The sequence below is a fragment of the Symphalangus syndactylus genome, chromosome 1 (assembly GCF_028878055.3).
Source record: "Symphalangus syndactylus isolate Jambi chromosome 1, NHGRI_mSymSyn1-v2.1_pri, whole genome shotgun sequence".
Classification (NCBI taxonomy): Eukaryota; Metazoa; Chordata; class Mammalia; order Primates; family Hylobatidae; genus Symphalangus; species Symphalangus syndactylus.
The window spans coordinates 86,066,576-86,082,807 of NC_072423.2; the positions used below are offsets into that span (position 1 = coordinate 86,066,576).

General features: G+C 51.2%; 2 protein-coding genes across 5 annotated transcripts in view; one reads left to right on the forward strand and one right to left on the reverse strand.

Moving 5' to 3' along the window:
- The window catches only part of SLC43A1 (solute carrier family 43 member 1), a 67,725-nt gene extending 51,569 nt beyond the window's left edge, over window positions 1–16,156 (reverse strand). For all 4 annotated transcript variants that reach the window (XM_063626203.1, XM_055292326.2, XM_055293973.2 and 1 more), the window contains exon 1: window positions 15,371–16,156. The gene's annotated coding sequence lies outside the window, so the exon portion shown is untranslated. The remainder of the gene's footprint in view (window positions 1–15,370) is intronic.
- Window positions 5,530–14,866, forward strand: SMTNL1 (smoothelin like 1). The gene is made up of 7 exons (XM_055298149.2): window positions 5,530–8,157; window positions 8,397–8,529; window positions 8,642–8,693; window positions 10,649–10,804; window positions 11,001–11,115; window positions 11,269–11,420; window positions 14,722–14,866. The coding sequence occupies exons 1-7, from the start codon at window positions 7,372–7,374 to the stop codon at window positions 14,864–14,866; spliced, it is 1,539 nt and encodes a 512-aa protein (XP_055154124.2). The 5' UTR covers window positions 5,530–7,371.
- Window positions 16,157–16,232: the final 76 nt, after the last annotated feature.

The window sequence follows — 16,232 nt, forward strand, 5'->3', positions numbered from 1 at the left end:
GTGGGGACCTACAGGTAGGAATCTCCAATGGTCCCAGTTGAGTTGCTTCTTGTAGAAGACAGTTTAGATAGCCTCAGACTTTGAAGATATCCTTAGACTCCAGATGTGTCATCCAAAGCTACTGATCTCTGTCAACACCATGCTGAAACTCTGGCTCCTCATTCTACCCTGCATTCTACCCCTTCCCAACCTCACAAAGGTGAGTTGTATATTTGTCATTCATCATGGGTCAGTATTGTCCTCTTGGGGGGGACCCCAGCCCCAGAAGAAGAGATGCAAAGTTTTCACCTAGAATCACTTCAAGTGGGCACTGACCACTCATGAGAGGTGCGGAGAATACAAAAGCAGAGGTTTCCTGTAACCTCCCTTGTGATGAAATGGCTTATGTCATTCTATTCGTTTGAAGAAAAAGCTGGCCCTGGCTTAATCACTGTCTGCACTATTACTGTTTCCCATCACTTCTTCTCACCTCCATGGCTGATACTCTGGTCCAAGCCACCACCATCCTGCACCAGGGTCACTGAGTTTGTCTCCTGACTGCTCTCCCCACTTCTATCCATGCTTCTTCACTTTATTCTCAAAACAGCACCCATCCAGAGTGTATCTGCCCAAGATTAGTGAGTTCTTCCACATCTCTCTCTGGCTTGCTGGTTTTTTGTTTAAATTCATTTCTCTTATCCTACTGTCATTAGATATTGAAAAGAGCAAAATACTCTGGGCATGGTGGCTCATGCCTATAATCCCAGCCGGGCTTCAAGTATTACTAGAGCCGGCTGGCAACCATTAATATTGGACTATTTAATGACTAGTACCCAAACCTAGATGCACGAAAAGATCTCTCTTTCAGATCATCCCGGGCAAGACCTCCAAGTTCCTGTCATATTTCTGTTAATTAATTAGTTATTTCATTCAATATGTATTTATCAAGTACCTAATATGAGCCAGGCAATTCTGCTAGGCTCTAGGCATACAGCCATGAGCATGGTAGATAAAATCCCTGCCCTCATGGAGCTTAAAGCCTAGTGAGAGAGACAGATAATAAGGAAATGAATAAGGTAATTTTAGATTTAGTATTATGAGGACAATAAAAACAGCTGAAATGATGGAGAGGAATTGAAGGTCATGGAAAACCTCTCTGAGGGAATGAAATTTCAGCTGAGTCCAGAAGAATGAGAGGGAGCCAGTCTTACAAATAGTAGAAGGGAAAACCAGTCCTGAGTCTGAAAAGGGATGGATTTATTTAAGGAATAGGAAGGAGGCCAGTGTGGCCCAGTGGCGGGGCTTAGGGTAGGAGGACTGGGGAGTCCCAAGCTTCGTAGTAGTAAGAGTGTCCCCTGCAACCATTCTGCAAAAGCAGTGCCTTTCTTAGATCGTAAAACACACAGAGAAAGTGAAGACTTTTCTTTGAGATGGAGTCTCTGTCACCCAGGCTGGAGTGCAGTGACTTGCTGCAACCTCTGCCTCCTGGGTTCAAGTGGTTCTTGTGCCTCAGCCTCCCAAGTAGCTGAGATTACAGGCATGCGCCACCAAGCCTGGCCAATTTTTGTATTTTTAGTAGAGACAGCGTTTCACCCTGTTGACCATGCTGTTCTTTAACTCCTGGCTTCAAGTGATCCACCCGCCTCGGCTGCCCAAAGTGGTGGGATTACAGGCATGAGCCACCATGCCCAGGCTTGTTTTGTTTTTTTTTCTTAGCAAAATGTCAGTTCAGTATAAAAATGTGTTCAGAGCCTACTGTGTACCTGTCACTTCAGCTCAAAATAGAACTCAGGAGTTTTGTGTTTTTCAGGCTCCGTCCAGTGATCCGTCAGCTTGTCCCATCACTTTTGCCCTCTCTGCCCCTCCCCCTCCAAATCTCGCCGTCAACTGTGAGCCCCAAGACACATCCCCTGTGTCGGCAGCTGCCCCACTCGCCCCCTCCTTAGCCCAGCCTTAAGCAGCTGCGTTTGTCTGAGGAGGAGGGAAAGGGGCTATGTAAGGAACGTGGCAGGGGCGGGTGTGAAGGGAGCACAGGAGGCCTCGCCTGGGCTCTGGATGAGCAGCAGAGGCCAGGGCCATGCTCCAAATGGGTCCTGAAGATGCTTGTCAAGGTCCCTAGGGTTAGAAGAGTCCACTGGGGAGAAAGGTGACCACAGGACGGATGCTGCCAGGCTCAGGGCAGGAGGGACGTGCCGTGATTGAAAGGTGCCACCTGTCAGATCTTCCACGGGAAATCCGAGCCTCCCAGTCTAGGGTAAAGTGTTGTACCAACAGGCCAGTAAACAATGCTCTTCAGGCAGCCCAAGCCTCTTGAAGTGGGGGTGGGGTGGAAGAGGGAGAGGAAAGGGGGAGGCGGGACCAAAGAGCTGGGGGCTAGAGGCCACTGGGGCTTAAAGGCAGCCTGGGAGTGAGGCCACTCAGCTGGAGGAAACAGACAGCTCCCGAGCCACAGGCAGAAGCCCCACAGGTAGGAGAAGCCCTGGGACCCTTTCTAAGGGTCCCTTCCCATCTGCCAATTCTCACTCCCACTGTTCAAGGGCCAGAGCCTCCCGGGAGGGCCCCCCAGTTGGAGAAATCCAGGCTCTTTTCTAATTCTCTCCACCACGATGTCTACTCTCTTTAGATGCCAGGGGTCTCAGCCCTGCACCAGAGCACCTACAGAGCAGACTGCAAGTGGCCATCCATGAGGAGGCCTCAGAGCACGGGAGGGGACCTTGAGAGTCTCAAGAGTCAAGCTGGGTTGGGGGGTAGACTGTCTAAGCCAAGCCTGTCCAGCCCACAGGCTACCTGTGGCCCAGGATGGCTTTGAATGTGGCCCAACATGAATTCATAAACTTTATTGAAACATTATGAGATTTTTTTTTGCAATTTTTGTTTTAGCTCATCCACTATCGTTAGTGTTAACGTATTTTACATGTGGCCCAAGACACTTCTACTTCTACCAGTGTGGCCTAGGGAAGCCAAAAGATTGGACACCCCTAGTCTAAGCAATTGAGATCGACCTCTCCAAGGGAGGGCCCCTGGCTGAGTGGGGAAGGTGGAAGCCTTAGGACAACCAGATGACAGATAAGGCTGCAGCGGGTGGTGGACGCATCACAGAACATCCAGTGTTTATACTACTGGGGGTTTGGATCTCGGGCTCCCTTTCCTCCTGGTCTGCCAGAAGAAACAGGAAGAGAGAGGGAGGGGAGATATCTGCAGTGCTGCTTTGGACACAAAACAGGGATGATTTGGAGACTTCCTGGGGAAGGAAGGAGGAAGGAAAGGAGAGAGTAAGAAAGGAAGGTGGGGGCAGAGAAACTTTCATGAAGGGCCTACTGTGCACCTAGAAGAAAGAGAGAGGAACTCCTTGGCTGAATCTGACTGCCCTTCCCAACTGGTGGGGTGCCCCCATTCTGGGCCAGGGCTTTTGGAGGGACACTGGGCTGAGGAGCTAGTGGGAGCATATATTTGGTGTGAGCTCTAGAGTGGAAGTTGGGACACTTGGATTCTAGATAGGGCCAGGCCATTTGGCCTATAACTTTAGTCAAGGGACTTCAACTCCCTGAGCCTGAAATTCCTATTGGCTCCCTAATGGGCCCAATAACCTATTCTGAAGGGTCAGAGCAAGAAACGACCAAGAGAAAGCAGGGCCCCCGCAGCATAAGCTGTAAACTGCTGTAGGGTTGTGAATGCTGGGGGTGGGTGGTGGCATCCTGGTTTCTCAGCATTCTGAGCATCTTCACTCCTTTTCTATTTGTGACAAGCCTGGAGGGTGGAAAGCTGAGGTGATAAACACGCAGGATAGCCGAGGTGTGTGTGCGTGTGCGTGCACCTACCCTTCCCCTCCACCACCCTAAGTATGCAGGATGTAGACAGAAGGAAAGATGGTTAGAGCAGCCAGGCTCAGTGGCTCATACCTATAAACCCAGCACTTTAGGAGGCCAAGGCAGGAGGACCACTTGAGGCCAAGAGTTTGAGACCAGCCTGGGAAACATAGTGAGACTCCATCTCTATAAAAAAAAAAAAAAAAAAAATTAGCCAGGTGTGATGGCGCACACCTGTGGTCACAGCTCCTCTGGAGGCTGAGATGGGAAGATCCTTTAAGTCCAGGAGGTAGAGGTCACAGTGAGTTATGATTGAGCCACTGCACTCCAGCCTGGGCAACAGAGTAAAACCCTATCTCTTAAAAATAAAAGATGACTGGAGCACTCAGCTATGTCTTAGCCAAATAGTGTCACACTTTGAGGTATAAAAAGGGCTTGTTATCATCCTGCTGGCATTCAGTTCTCTCTGCCTTGACTCACTGATGAATGCCTTCAAGGCTGGGTCAGGACCTTGCCCTGGCACAGGGCTGGGCACAGCCAACCCACACCATACGAGCTGATGGGTGCTGAGTACTCATTCATGCCAAGCATGCCTCTGAATCCTGTTTTGCTTTGTTTTTTTAAGAGCTGAGGTCTCACTTTGTTGCCCAGGCTGGAGTGTAGTGGCTATTCATAGGCATCACTATAGTGCACTGCAAGCTTGACCTCCTGGCCTCAGGTGATCCTCCTGCCTCAGCCTCCTGAGTAGCTGGGACCACAGGCATGTGCCTCCACGCCTGGCTCCAAATACTTTCTAAGCATGGGCTTCCTTAATCCTCCACCATCCCTATGGGATGGGATCTATTGTTGTCTGCAGAAATCAAAACACAGAGAGGATGGATAGCTTGCTCAAAGTTAACACAATTAGTAACCCATGAGAGCTGAGATCCCATCACAGGAAGACACCAGAATCAATGATTTTCACCAGTAGTCCATGTCACCTTCCAAACAACAGCAGAGAGCAAGACGGGAAGGGATTGTGTTAGACCAGCATTTGCCATGCTTTCTTCTGCTGCTAGAGAGAGTGGTAGATGCTCCTCAGGAAAAACAAAGCAAAAAGAAAAGAAAACAAAGGGAGGAAAAAAAAAAAGTCATGGTCAAATAGGTTTGGAGAAAAGTGAGTTAAATGAAGTTTAAGCAAGGTTTAGGTTTCTTGACTATCTGCTTTCTAAAATCTGTTTAAATGCTAATGAAGTTGTATATCTGTTTTTGTTTTGTTTTGTTTAATTTTATTTTCTTTACTATAGAGACAGAATTTAATATGTTGTCTAGGCTGGTCTTGAACTCTTGGGCTGAAGTAATCCTCCCATCTCGGCTTCCCAAAATGCTAAGATTATAGGCGTGAGCCACTGCCCCTGGCTGAAACTGTATATCTCTAAGAGGGTAAAGAGTAGGCTTTTTTGTGCAGCGACCTTAGCCAGAGAATATTCTTTCTCCCAACCCCACAGAAAACCCTCTCCATGTCACGGGAGACCCTAGTTTTCCACAGAACATAGTGTGGAGAAACTGATCCAGATGAATCCCATCATTGTCAGTGGAAACTGAGGCCCAGAGAGGGGAAACGACTTGCTCAGGTCTCAGTGGGGACTGGAGATGTAGGTCACAGCCAGCTCCACAACTTCCCAGCTCCCGCCATCTCTGCTGATGTGCGTCCATCCCCCCCGCTAATCTTCCCTCTTTTTTTTTTTTTTTTTTTTTTGAGACAGTCTCGCTTTGTTGCCCAGGCTAGAGTGCAGTGACGCGATCTCGGCTCACTGCAACTTCCACCTCCTGAGTTAAAGCAATTCTCCTGCCTCAGCCTCCCAAGTAGCTGGGATTACAGGCATCCGCCACCACACCCAGCTAATTTTTGTATTTTTAGTAGAGATGGGGTTTCACCATATTGGCCAGGCTGGTCTCGAACTCCTGACCTTGTGATCTGCCCACCACGGGCTCCCAAAGTGCTGGGATTACAGGCGTGAGCCACCATGCCCAGCATCATCTTCCCTCTTACTTTAAGACATTGCTGGAGCCGCTGAACCAGGAAGGGGCTCTAGCAGGAATCAGAGGACAGTGTGGGCATCTTTACAAATCCCAGCCTACTTTTAGGAAATAGTGAGGGCATCGAATTCAGGAACCCCAGGGCTCTGGGTAAGACCCGAGTGGGTGGTGGGAACAGAGCCCTGTCCCTGTCTTCTTGCCTCCTGTCCTCTGCCCAATTACCCAGGTGCCCTCGGTACTATCACTGAGAAAGATGGTACTGCCAAGGGCAGGGGGTATTTTTAGTGCGTGACAGGAGTGTCCACTTTTCTTACTGCCTGAGTCATGCCCTGAGCGCTATTTGGGGATTGTTTTCTTTGTAACTACACCCCCCAAGAAGGGCAGGGGCTAACCCAGGGCCCCCACACACCTGTTTTTGTAGATCCTCCAGTATATACAGTACTTAAATAGGAAACTCCGAGTTAAGATGTCATAATCTACCCCCATGCTCCCGGGGGCAGTCCGAGAGTCAGATTGCCCAGCAGAGGCCAGGGAGAGTACGGCTCCATTCTTCACTCAAGGAAACGCTTCCTTGCCCAGGCCCACCTTTTCCAAAAACCACAGGCTGGCAGAGCTGGCAAAGCTCCAGAGACCAGTTGGCCCTGGGGTTCCCAAATTTCAGCCATTTTTATACACCACCTCTATGATTTTGCTACATCTGCACCACCTATATTCCAGTTTCCTGAATGACTTCCTTTGAATCAACTTATTTTTAAGTTCAGTAAATGTATTTTTAAAAGACACTGTACCACTGTTGGAAATGGAAACTCAATATCACTTCCCAGAAATAGAAAGTAACTGTAAAAATAAATACAATGGAAAAAAAATGGTGTTATTCAGTTCTATCTAGATACTTCTGCATGCCTAGGCTCTCAGGGGAGAGTAGCAATTGTTCCATAGGTGTTCTAGGATGCCAGTATAAAACTGTGACCAGGCGCTGCTCATGCCTGCAATCCCACAACCTTGGGAGGCCGAGGCAGGTGGATCGCTTGAGCTCGGGAGTTTGAGACCAGCCTGGGCAACATGGCAAAACCCCATCTCTACAAAACACACACACACACACACACACACACACACACACAAATTAGCCAGGTGTGGTGGTGAGCACCTGTAGTCCCAGCTACTCAGGAGGCTGAGGTTGGAGGGTCACCTGACCCCAGGAGGCAGAGGTTGCAGACCTGAGACTGTGCTCCTGCACTCCAGCCTGGATGACACAGCGAGACCTTGTCTCAAAAAACAAATAATACAATAAAATTGTGACCACCTCAGTGGCTTAATCAAAAAGAGGCAACATGGCTGAAAAGGCATTATGTGATTCAATGTTCTTTAAAGCCAAAGCCAGAACCTACAGAGGGGCATCAGGTGAACACCATCTAACATCACGTCAATGTAGCCCAACCATCCCAGCTTTGGGGAAGCACTTCTCTGTCCTTCGTGATTGGGCCCCGTGTCCAAGTAGGAGCCAAGACTGAACCACAGACTTCCTGACTCCTAGGCCAGAGCTCTCTGAGGGTGGGGTCTTCACCTCATGCTGGGATGGGGCATGACCAGGTCTGCTTGTCTTCTCTTTCCAGAGATGGAGCAGAAGGAAGGGAAGCCCTCTGGGGATGGGACCACCGTCTCCCCAGCTGCAGACAACCCTGAGATGTCAGGAGGTGGAGCCCCTGCAGAGGAGACCAAAGGCACAGCTGGAAAGGCCATCAATGAGGGGCCTCCCGCTGAGTCAGGAAAGCAGGAAAAGGCACCAGCCGAGGATGGCATGTCAGCGGAACTCCAGGGGGAAGCAAATGGATTAGATGAGGTCAAAGTGGAATCTCAGAGGGAGGCTGGTGGGAAAGAGGACGCTGAGGCTGAACTTAAAAAGGACGATGGTGAGAAGGAAGAGACCACTGTGGCTTCTCAGGAGATGACTGGCAAGAAAGAAGAGACCAAATCTGAACCCAAGGAGGCTGAGGAAAAGGAGGAGAGCACGCTGGCCTCTGAGAAGCAGAAGGCTGAGGAGAAAGAGGCCAAACCTGAATCTGGGCAGAAAGCCGATGTCAACGACAGAGACAAGCCTGAGCCTAAGGCAACAGTTGAGGAGATGGAGGCCAAGACAACCTCTCAGGAGGAGACAGGCCAGAGGAAGGAGCGCAGCACTGAACCCAAGGAGAAGGCTACTGACGAAGAGGCCAAGGCTGAATCGCAGAAGAAGGCTGTTGTGGAGGATGAGGCTAAGGCTGAACCCAAGGAGCCCGATGGGAAAGAGGAGGCCAAACATGATGCAAAAGAGGAGGCTTATGCAAAGGAGGAGGCGGAGGAGGCAGTGAGTGAGGCAGGAAAGGGGCAAGGAGGCTCTGTAGTCTCCTGCTCCTGGAAGCAAGCCCCCTCTGCTTCAGTCAGTTGAGAAAGTCCAGTCTTCCTCCTGATGATTTCCAGAGCCCAGGGTGGGGGAGCGGGGACAAGGGGTGCAGCACCGTAGTCCCAAGCTGCTTTCAGATCTTTCTGAAGTCCTCATGCAGCCAGGGCAGGTGCTGTGTGACCATGAGTTCATGCAGCTCATGCTCATTCCAGGAGCCAGGCAGTCCCAGCGAAGAGCAGGAGCAGGACGTGGAAAAAGAGCCAGAGGGAGGGGCAGGGGTGATTCCCAGCTCCCCAGAGGAGTGGCCTGAGAGCCCCACTGGGGAGGGGCACAACCTCAGCACAGGTGAGTGACAGCTCAGAGCCCATGGGATGCTGCAGGGGCCACCTGGGGGAGGGGCGCAAGGAGCATGTCATGGATAGCCCCAGCTTCCCTCCCTCCTTTCACTTTTCTCCAGATGGGCTGGGTCCAGACTCTGTAGCTTCTGGAGAGACTAGTCCTTCAGCCAGGTAATGTCAAACTCTGGGGCTCCAGCTCCAATTCCCCCTACCTCCTGCTTCCCTTAGTGACCACCATCAACTCAGTCTGGGCTCCCCCAGCACCTGATTTCAAGATATTCCAGGATTCCTGGCATTCAGCTTCCTATCCCAGGGCAGAACCCAGGAAACAAAAGAAGCCAGAGGCATGGCCGGCCGCAGAGGCTCACGCCTGTAATCCTGGCACTCTAGGAGGCCGAGGTGGGTGGATTACCTGAGGTTGTGAGTTCGAGACCAGCCTGGCCAACATGGTGAAACCCTGTCTCTACCAAAAATACAAAAATTAGCTGAGCGTGGTGGTGGGCATCTGTAATCCCATCTACTTGGGAGGCTGAGGCAGGATAATTACTTGAACCGGGGAGGTGGAGGTTGCAGTGAGCCGAGATCGCGCCATTGCACTGCAGCCTGGGTGACAGAGCAAGACTCCCTCTCAAAACAACAACAACAACAACAGCAACAACAAAAAACCAGAGGCAAAAAGGAGCGCGGAGGATACCTGGTCCACTTCCCATGCCATGGCTGAAGTCTGCCCTGTGGCAGCCCTGACACTTCACAGGAGCTCCTTGTCTTTCAGCTGAACATGTTTCCATGGTGCCAGTCATCCAAAAAGCATGATCAGAAAGCCTGAGTTGGGACAATGGTTCTGCCATGTACCAGCTGTGTGACCTTGGCCATGTCACTGAACCTCTTCTCATCTGTGAAGTGGGCGTAGCAATTGTATCTACCTCGTAGGATTATTCTCAGACTTCAATGAGTAACAAGTGCAAAGCACTTTAGCCCAGTGCCTGGTCCGTGGCAGGTGCTGGATAAAATAAGAGGCTTATGCTTGCCATTGCACAACTTCAGTCATTAGAAGGATTATCTGGAGCTGAAATCTCCCTCGTTGTCCTCCCTTTTTTTTGTTTTTTTTTTGTTTTTTTTGAGATGGAGTCTTGCTGTCGCCCAGGCTGGAGTGCAATGGCACGATCTCAGGTCACTGCAACTTCTGCCTCCCAGGTTCAAGCGATTCTCCTGCCTCAGCCTTCCAAGTAGCTGGGATTATGTGCGCCTGCCACCATGCCTGGCTAATTTTTGTATTTTTACTAGAGGTGGGGTTTCACCACGTTGGGCAGACTGGTTTTGAACTCAGGTGATCCACTCACCTTGGCCTCCCAAAGTGCTGGGATTACAGGCATGAGCCACTGTGCCTGGCCTCCTTGTCCCTTTCTTAGGGAAAGATAACCAGTGAAAGTCACTGAGCAGGCACAGCTGGATGCTTTACATTCACCTTCTTACGTAGGGCAGGTAGGTATTCTTGTCCTTATTTTACAGATGAGGAAGCTAAGGCTCAAACGATGTGACAGTCCCAAGATCACACAGCAAATAAGAGGCAAAGCCATGCCAAGTCCAGTGGCTCACACCTATAATCCCAGCACTTTGGGAGGCTGAGGCGGGCAGATCACCTGAGGTCAGGAGTTTGAGACCAGCCTGGCCAACATGGTGCAATCCCATCTCTATTAAGAATACAAAAATTAGCTGGGTGGGTGCCTGTAATCCCAGCTACTCAGGAGGCTGAGGCAGGAGAATCGCTTGAACCCAGGAGGCGGAGGTTGCAGTGAGCCAAGATCACGCCACTGCACTCCAGCCTGGGCAACAAGAGCAAAGTTCCGTCTCAAAAAAAAAAAAAAGAGAAGCAAAGCCAGGTTCCAAACTCAGGTCAGACCTCAGAGGTGTCCTAGCTCTACCCACATGTCCTCACCAGACCACATGCTCCCCCAAGTTAGACCGAGACTCACAATTCCTTCTCAATGTCCTCGCAGTGCTGGGCACAGCTGCACACACCCCTTTAGACTGCAGAGCCTCTCACCCTCCAGCCCCACAGCCCCCTCCCTGTGTCCTGCAGGGCTGGTCCCAGCCTCTCTCACATTTCTTTGGACTTCTCCATATAGTGAGTCTTCACCCAGCGATGTGCCCCAGAGTCCCCCTGAGTCCCCTCCGTCAGGGGAGAAGAAGGAGAAGGCACCAGAGCGCAGGGTATCAGCCCCTGCTCGGCCCCGGGGGCCCCGGGCACAGAACCGCAAAGCCATCGTGGACAAGTTTGGCGGGTAGGACACAGGCCAGGGGCTGGGCTGGGCTTTCCCATAGGAACCCTGGGTTGGTGGGAGGGTGGCCTCAGGGGCGGTGGGAACAGCCCAGGCCAAGGAAGGAGGACTGACACCTGAGGGCTGGGGATCCTCCCAGTGGAGCCCTTCATGGCCTCCTGCCTCTCTGGCTTGGCCTTGCACCCCTCTCCCCTCACAGGGCAGCGTCCGGCCCCACGGCCCTGTTCCGGAATACTAAGGTAGCCGGGGCAGCCATTGGTGGTGTCAAGAACATGCTCTTGGAGTGGTGCCGAGCCATGACAAAAAAATACGAGGTGGGCATGGGACAGAGCTGCATGGGTGGGGCAGGGGTCCAGGGAGGGTCCGAGTGGTGCAAACCCCAAAGGGTGGGAGGGTGGGAAGGGGGCCAAGTCCAGGCCATCTGGCTGAGGCTCACTGAGGCCTCCTCTGTGCCCTGCCTGCCATAGCACGTGGACATCCAGAACTTCTCCTCCAGCTGGAGCAGTGGCATGGCCTTCTGTGCCCTCATCCACAAGTTCTTCCCTGACGCCTTTGACTACGCAGAGCTGGACCCTGCAAAGCGCCGGCACAACTTCACCCTGGCCTTCTCCACAGCAGAGTAAGCCACAGCCATGGGCTGGCAGAGCTGGTTGGGAGCCTAGGCGAGGACTGGATTCACAGGGGTTGAGTAGTGAGGCAGTTACACTGATGCTGGTGCCACACATTCATGTATCCAACAGACATTTTTTGAGGGCCAGGCACTGTTTCAGGCCCTGGGGATACAGCAGTGGGTGAAAAAGACAAAAATCTCTGCTTGAGTCAAGCGCAGTGGCTCACTTGTATAATCCCAGCACTTTGGGAGGCCGAGGCAGGAGAATCGCTTGAGGCCAGGAGTTCAAGACCAGCCGGGGCAACATAGTGAGACCCCCATCTCTACAAAAAATCAAAAAATTAGCTGGACATGGTGGTGGATACCTGTGGTCCCAGCTACTCGGGAGGCTGAGATGGGAGGACCACTTGGGCTCAGGAAGTCAAGGCTGCAGTGAGCCATGATTGAGTCACTGCACTCCAGCTTGGGTGACACAGCAAGACTTTGTCTTTAAAAAAAAAAATTACAATTTTAAAAAATGAAAGGGAAATTTGCAGTCTGGACTTACAGCTGCAAGTGAATATCAGAAGGGCAGGCAGCTCTGCTCTCACCAAGTGCTCCTGACCTGCAGGCTGTGAACCAACTGTCCTGCTCCTGCAGCTGTCTGGACTCTGGTTCTGAGTCAGGAAGAGCCACTGGAAGGTGGGAGGAGTCATCAGATGACAAAGACAGGCCGACAGGAGGCATCAGGCAGATGAAAGCCCAGGAGATCGTGGGGATGTGTGGAGAAGAAGAGAGGAGAATAGAAGCTGAGGTGCCTGGGTTTGAACCCTGCCTCCTTCTCCCTAGCTCTGTGACCCTCGCCAGCTGGCTTAACCTCCCTAGAGGCCCCACATCACAGGGCTTGTTGTGAAGATTAAGTGTGAAGAGGAAAGAGTGTCTGCCACAGCCATCGCACCCCACTGCCCGTTCCAGAACTCTCCTCCGATTCCCATGGAGTCCGGGGATGAGGGGAGGGAGTGGCCAATGCCGAAGCCCCCAGTGGCGGAGCCCTTCCCCACCCACTCCCCAGGCTGAATGAAGGTTTTGCCTCTCCCACATAGAGGGACAGCACCCTAACCCACAACCATGGGGCACTGCATTGGTTGTAGGGAGCTTGTCCCATTCTCCAAAATCCTCCAATGTGTGTCCTTCCCACGGCTCCCAGTCTGGCGTGGATTTTGGCCCTGCGGTCTCGGCCCCAAGGGAGGACTTCCTCTGGGGCCCTGGTTTCTCTCATGCCAGCACCTATGGCTGGCTTTGGTAGGCAGGGACTGCTGAGACCCAGCTTCAGAGTAAGGGTGCCAGAGGTGTCAGACAAGCCCCTGGGGTTGTGTTGCTCACTTTGGCCTTGGGCAAACCACCAAAACACTCTGAGTCTCCGCTTCCTCTTCTGCTGGCTGAGGATGGAGGGGAGGAGTCTATGAGAACATCCAAGAGGAAGCATCTGATAAAGCATGAGGTTGGCGTGAGGTCCCAACACTGATTAGCTCAGATTATCGGCCTCAGCAAAGCCAGTGGTGTCACAGAACCCCAAAGGGCAGCCGCGAAGTTAGAAAAAGAGGACTTGTTGCTTAGTGCCAGCAGCTCCTGAAACACACCAAGCATTCCTGCCTCAGGGCCCTTGCACCTGCTGTTTCCTCTGCCTGGACTCCTTTCCCCAGATGTGCACATGACTTACTCTAAGAGGCCTACCCTGAGCACCCTATTAAAAAATACCACAGCTGGGTGCAGTGGCTTACACCTGTAATCCTAGCACTTTAGGAGACTGAGGCGTGGGGATCACTTGAGGTCAGGAGTTTGAGATCAGCCTGGCCAACATGGTGAAACCTTGTCTCTACTAAAAGTACAAAAATTAGCTGGGCGTGATGGCACACACCTGTAATCCCAGCTACTTGGGAGGCTGAGGCAGGAGAATCACTTGAATCTGGGAAGCAGAGGTTGCAGTGGGCCGAAATCACATCACTGCATTCCAGCCTGGGCAACGGAGCAAGACTCTGTCTCAAAAATAAATATATACATACATTAAAAATAAATAAAAAATACCAGATCTCCTCCAACATAAGAACATACCCTGTCTCCCTTCCTGCCTTATTTTCCTCCTTAGCACCTCTCACCATGTGATGTACCATCTACTTTGCGTGTTGCTTACTGTCTCCTGCCACAAGAATTTCCATGCCATGAGAGTGCAGAAGTTTTGGTTTTATTTTATTCACTGATGTATTCTCAGAGCCTGGAAGAGGGCCTGGCACATAATAGGCTCCTGATAAATACATAGAGACTGAATGAGTGATGCTCCTGGAGATGCTGCAGCTGCAAGCCCAGGACTCTGGCTAGGATTTGGTTTCTGTCCTGTATCTTTTTTTTTTTTGAGACAGAGTGTCACTCTGTCGCCCAGGCTGGAGTGCAGTGGTGTGATCTCAGCTCACTGCAACCTCCGCCTCCTGGGTTCTAGTGATTCTCATGCCTCAGCCTCCTGAGTAACTGGGATTACAGGTGCCTACCACCATGCCCGGCTAATTTTTGTATTTTTAGTAGAGATGGCATTTCACCATGTTGGCCAGTCTGGTCTTGAACTCCTGACCTCAGGTGATCCACCTGCTTCAGCCTCCCAAAGTGCTGGGACTACAGGCATGAGTCACCGCACCTGGCCCCTTTAAATTCTTCCTGAGGGGCCTGGTCTAACAGAAGCTCCCCGGTTCCAGAGGACAGATACACACGCATGTGAAAGTGGTGGGTTAATGTAGAACTAGAGACCAGAGGGTCCTGCTCCCATGTGAGGACAATAAGTGCAATGAAAATGTGGGCTTTGGAATCAGACCCAGCTGGGTTTGAGTCTTTTTTTATTTTAATTTTTGTTTTTATTTTTTGGAGAAGCTCCCATTCTCCAAAAAGGTCTCACTAGGTTGTCCAGGCTGGTCTCGAACTACTGAGCTCAAGGGATCCTCCCACCTTGGCCTCCCAAAGTGCTGGGATTACAGGTGTGAGCCACTGTGCCTGGCCTAAAACTCATTATTGAAGTATTCACTGGTGTTGGCTTTGGGGTTACCTGTCTACATCCTGTGACCTACCTAAAGGAAGCCACAGCACCTGGCCTGGGTTTGTCTTAACTCTGTTGGGGCCTCAGTTATCTCATCTATATAATGGGATGATTGGCTTAGATGATCTCCCAGCTCCAACATCCCAGCCCATCCTATGGGCTTCGTCGTTGCTGGGCTGCCTGCACCCATCCCCTTGGCTCCCATATCCTTCACCTTTGACCTTCTGCTCCTCATTCCACCCCATTCCTTAGGAAACTGGCTGACTGTGCTCAGCTGCTGGACGTGGATGACATGGTACGGTTGGCTGTGCCCGACTCCAAGTGTGTCTACACCTACATCCAGGAACTGTACCGCAGCCTCGTGCAGAAAGGACTGGTGAAGACCAAGAAGAAGTGAGGAGGTGACTGGCTCTGTGGGCAGAGATGGGCAGGGTGCCCAGCTCACCAGCCATGGCCCGGGGGCTCCCTTCTGCTCCATGGAGGCACCAGAGCCAGGGGCTTAGGCAAGGGTGTGTGGCGTTGGTTTTAACTGCATTAAAAGTACTTTTGTAAAATCCTGTCTGGCCCCTCAGTGCTCTCTCCATACTTGGCCCAGGAACCTCTGCACTCTGGGATAACAAACTCTGGCCATAGGGGATTCCTCACCTGCTGAGGTCTCAATAACTGTGCAAGGTGTTTGGAAAAGGACAATGGCCTGGGTCCCACCACTAACCAGCTGTGTGACACATACAGTTAACCTCTCTGGGCCTCAGTTTACAGTCTGAAAGGGGATAATGAGAGTTCCAACCTTATGAAGGTGTTGCGAGAGTTAAACGAGATAATGAAATGGGCAAAAAGCTTTGCCCAGTCCTGCCACTCAAGTGTTCAGTAAGTGGTCGCCAAAAATAAAAAACAAACTTACATTTTGACTCTGGTGGCACTTCTGATTATCTTCCCCTCCTTCCACACTTCTTCTCAGGTTAGGGGACTCCAGGGCAGGAGCTGGAGAAGATTCTCTAGAAACTAGTGGGATCTGGGTGACTTCCTTGACTGAAATCACTCCATATTCTATCTCTGAAAAGCCAGCAGTATTCCAGGAGCTTACAACAATTGCAACCAGAAAGTTCTTCTTCTGGGTTAAGTTAATCCCTCTACTTGGCTGAAGTTTTGTCTTGTTTTTGTTTTTCCATTGCTCATGAGATACAAATCCCTGAGCTGATTACAATTTCCTGCTAACTATCCAGTCTGGCTTTATCAGCCATTTGGGGCATGTGTGCTGATGAAAGCAGCTCATGAAAAATACAGAAAACAAAACACACCCCAGCCATAACCCTGGCTCACCTGCAGGGGTGTGGATTGGCAGAGTGGACCCCAGCAATCCACTGAAGTGCTCTGTGCCTCAATTGCCTCATCTTTAAAATGGGGGTGTTGGCCAGGCATGGTGGCTCACACCTATAATCCCAGCACTTTGGGAGGCCAAGGCAGGTGGATCACCTGAGGTCAGGAGTTCAAGACCAGCCTGGCCAATATGGTGAACCCCCATCTTTACTAAAAATACAAAAATTAGCCAGGCGTGGTGGCGGGCATCTGTAATCTCAGCTACTCAAGAGACTGAGGCAGGAGAATCGCTTGAAGTCAGGGGGCGGGGGTTGCAGAGAGCCGAGATCGCACTGCTGCACTCTAGCCTGGGCGACGGAGTGAGATTCTGTCTCAAATAAATAAATAAATAAATAAAATGGGGACATCATCCCTGTGGACCTTCTGAAAGCTCCTCTGTCCAAGGA

What these genes read in the sequence shown, in the direction of transcription:
- SMTNL1 (XM_055298149.2), top strand. Translation starts at nt 7,372, where the DNA reads ATGCTGGGATGGGGCATGACCAGGTCTGCTTGTCTTCTCTTTCCAGAG. An exon ending in GAGACTAGTCCTTCAGCCAG is followed by an intron (nt 8,694 to 10,648) that starts GTAATGTCAAAC and finishes TTCTCCATATAG; the next exon opens with TGAGTCTTCACCCAGCGATG. An exon ending in ATCGTGGACAAGTTTGGCGG is followed by an intron (nt 10,805 to 11,000) that starts GTAGGACACAGG and finishes CTCCCCTCACAG; the next exon opens with GGCAGCGTCCGGCCCCACGG.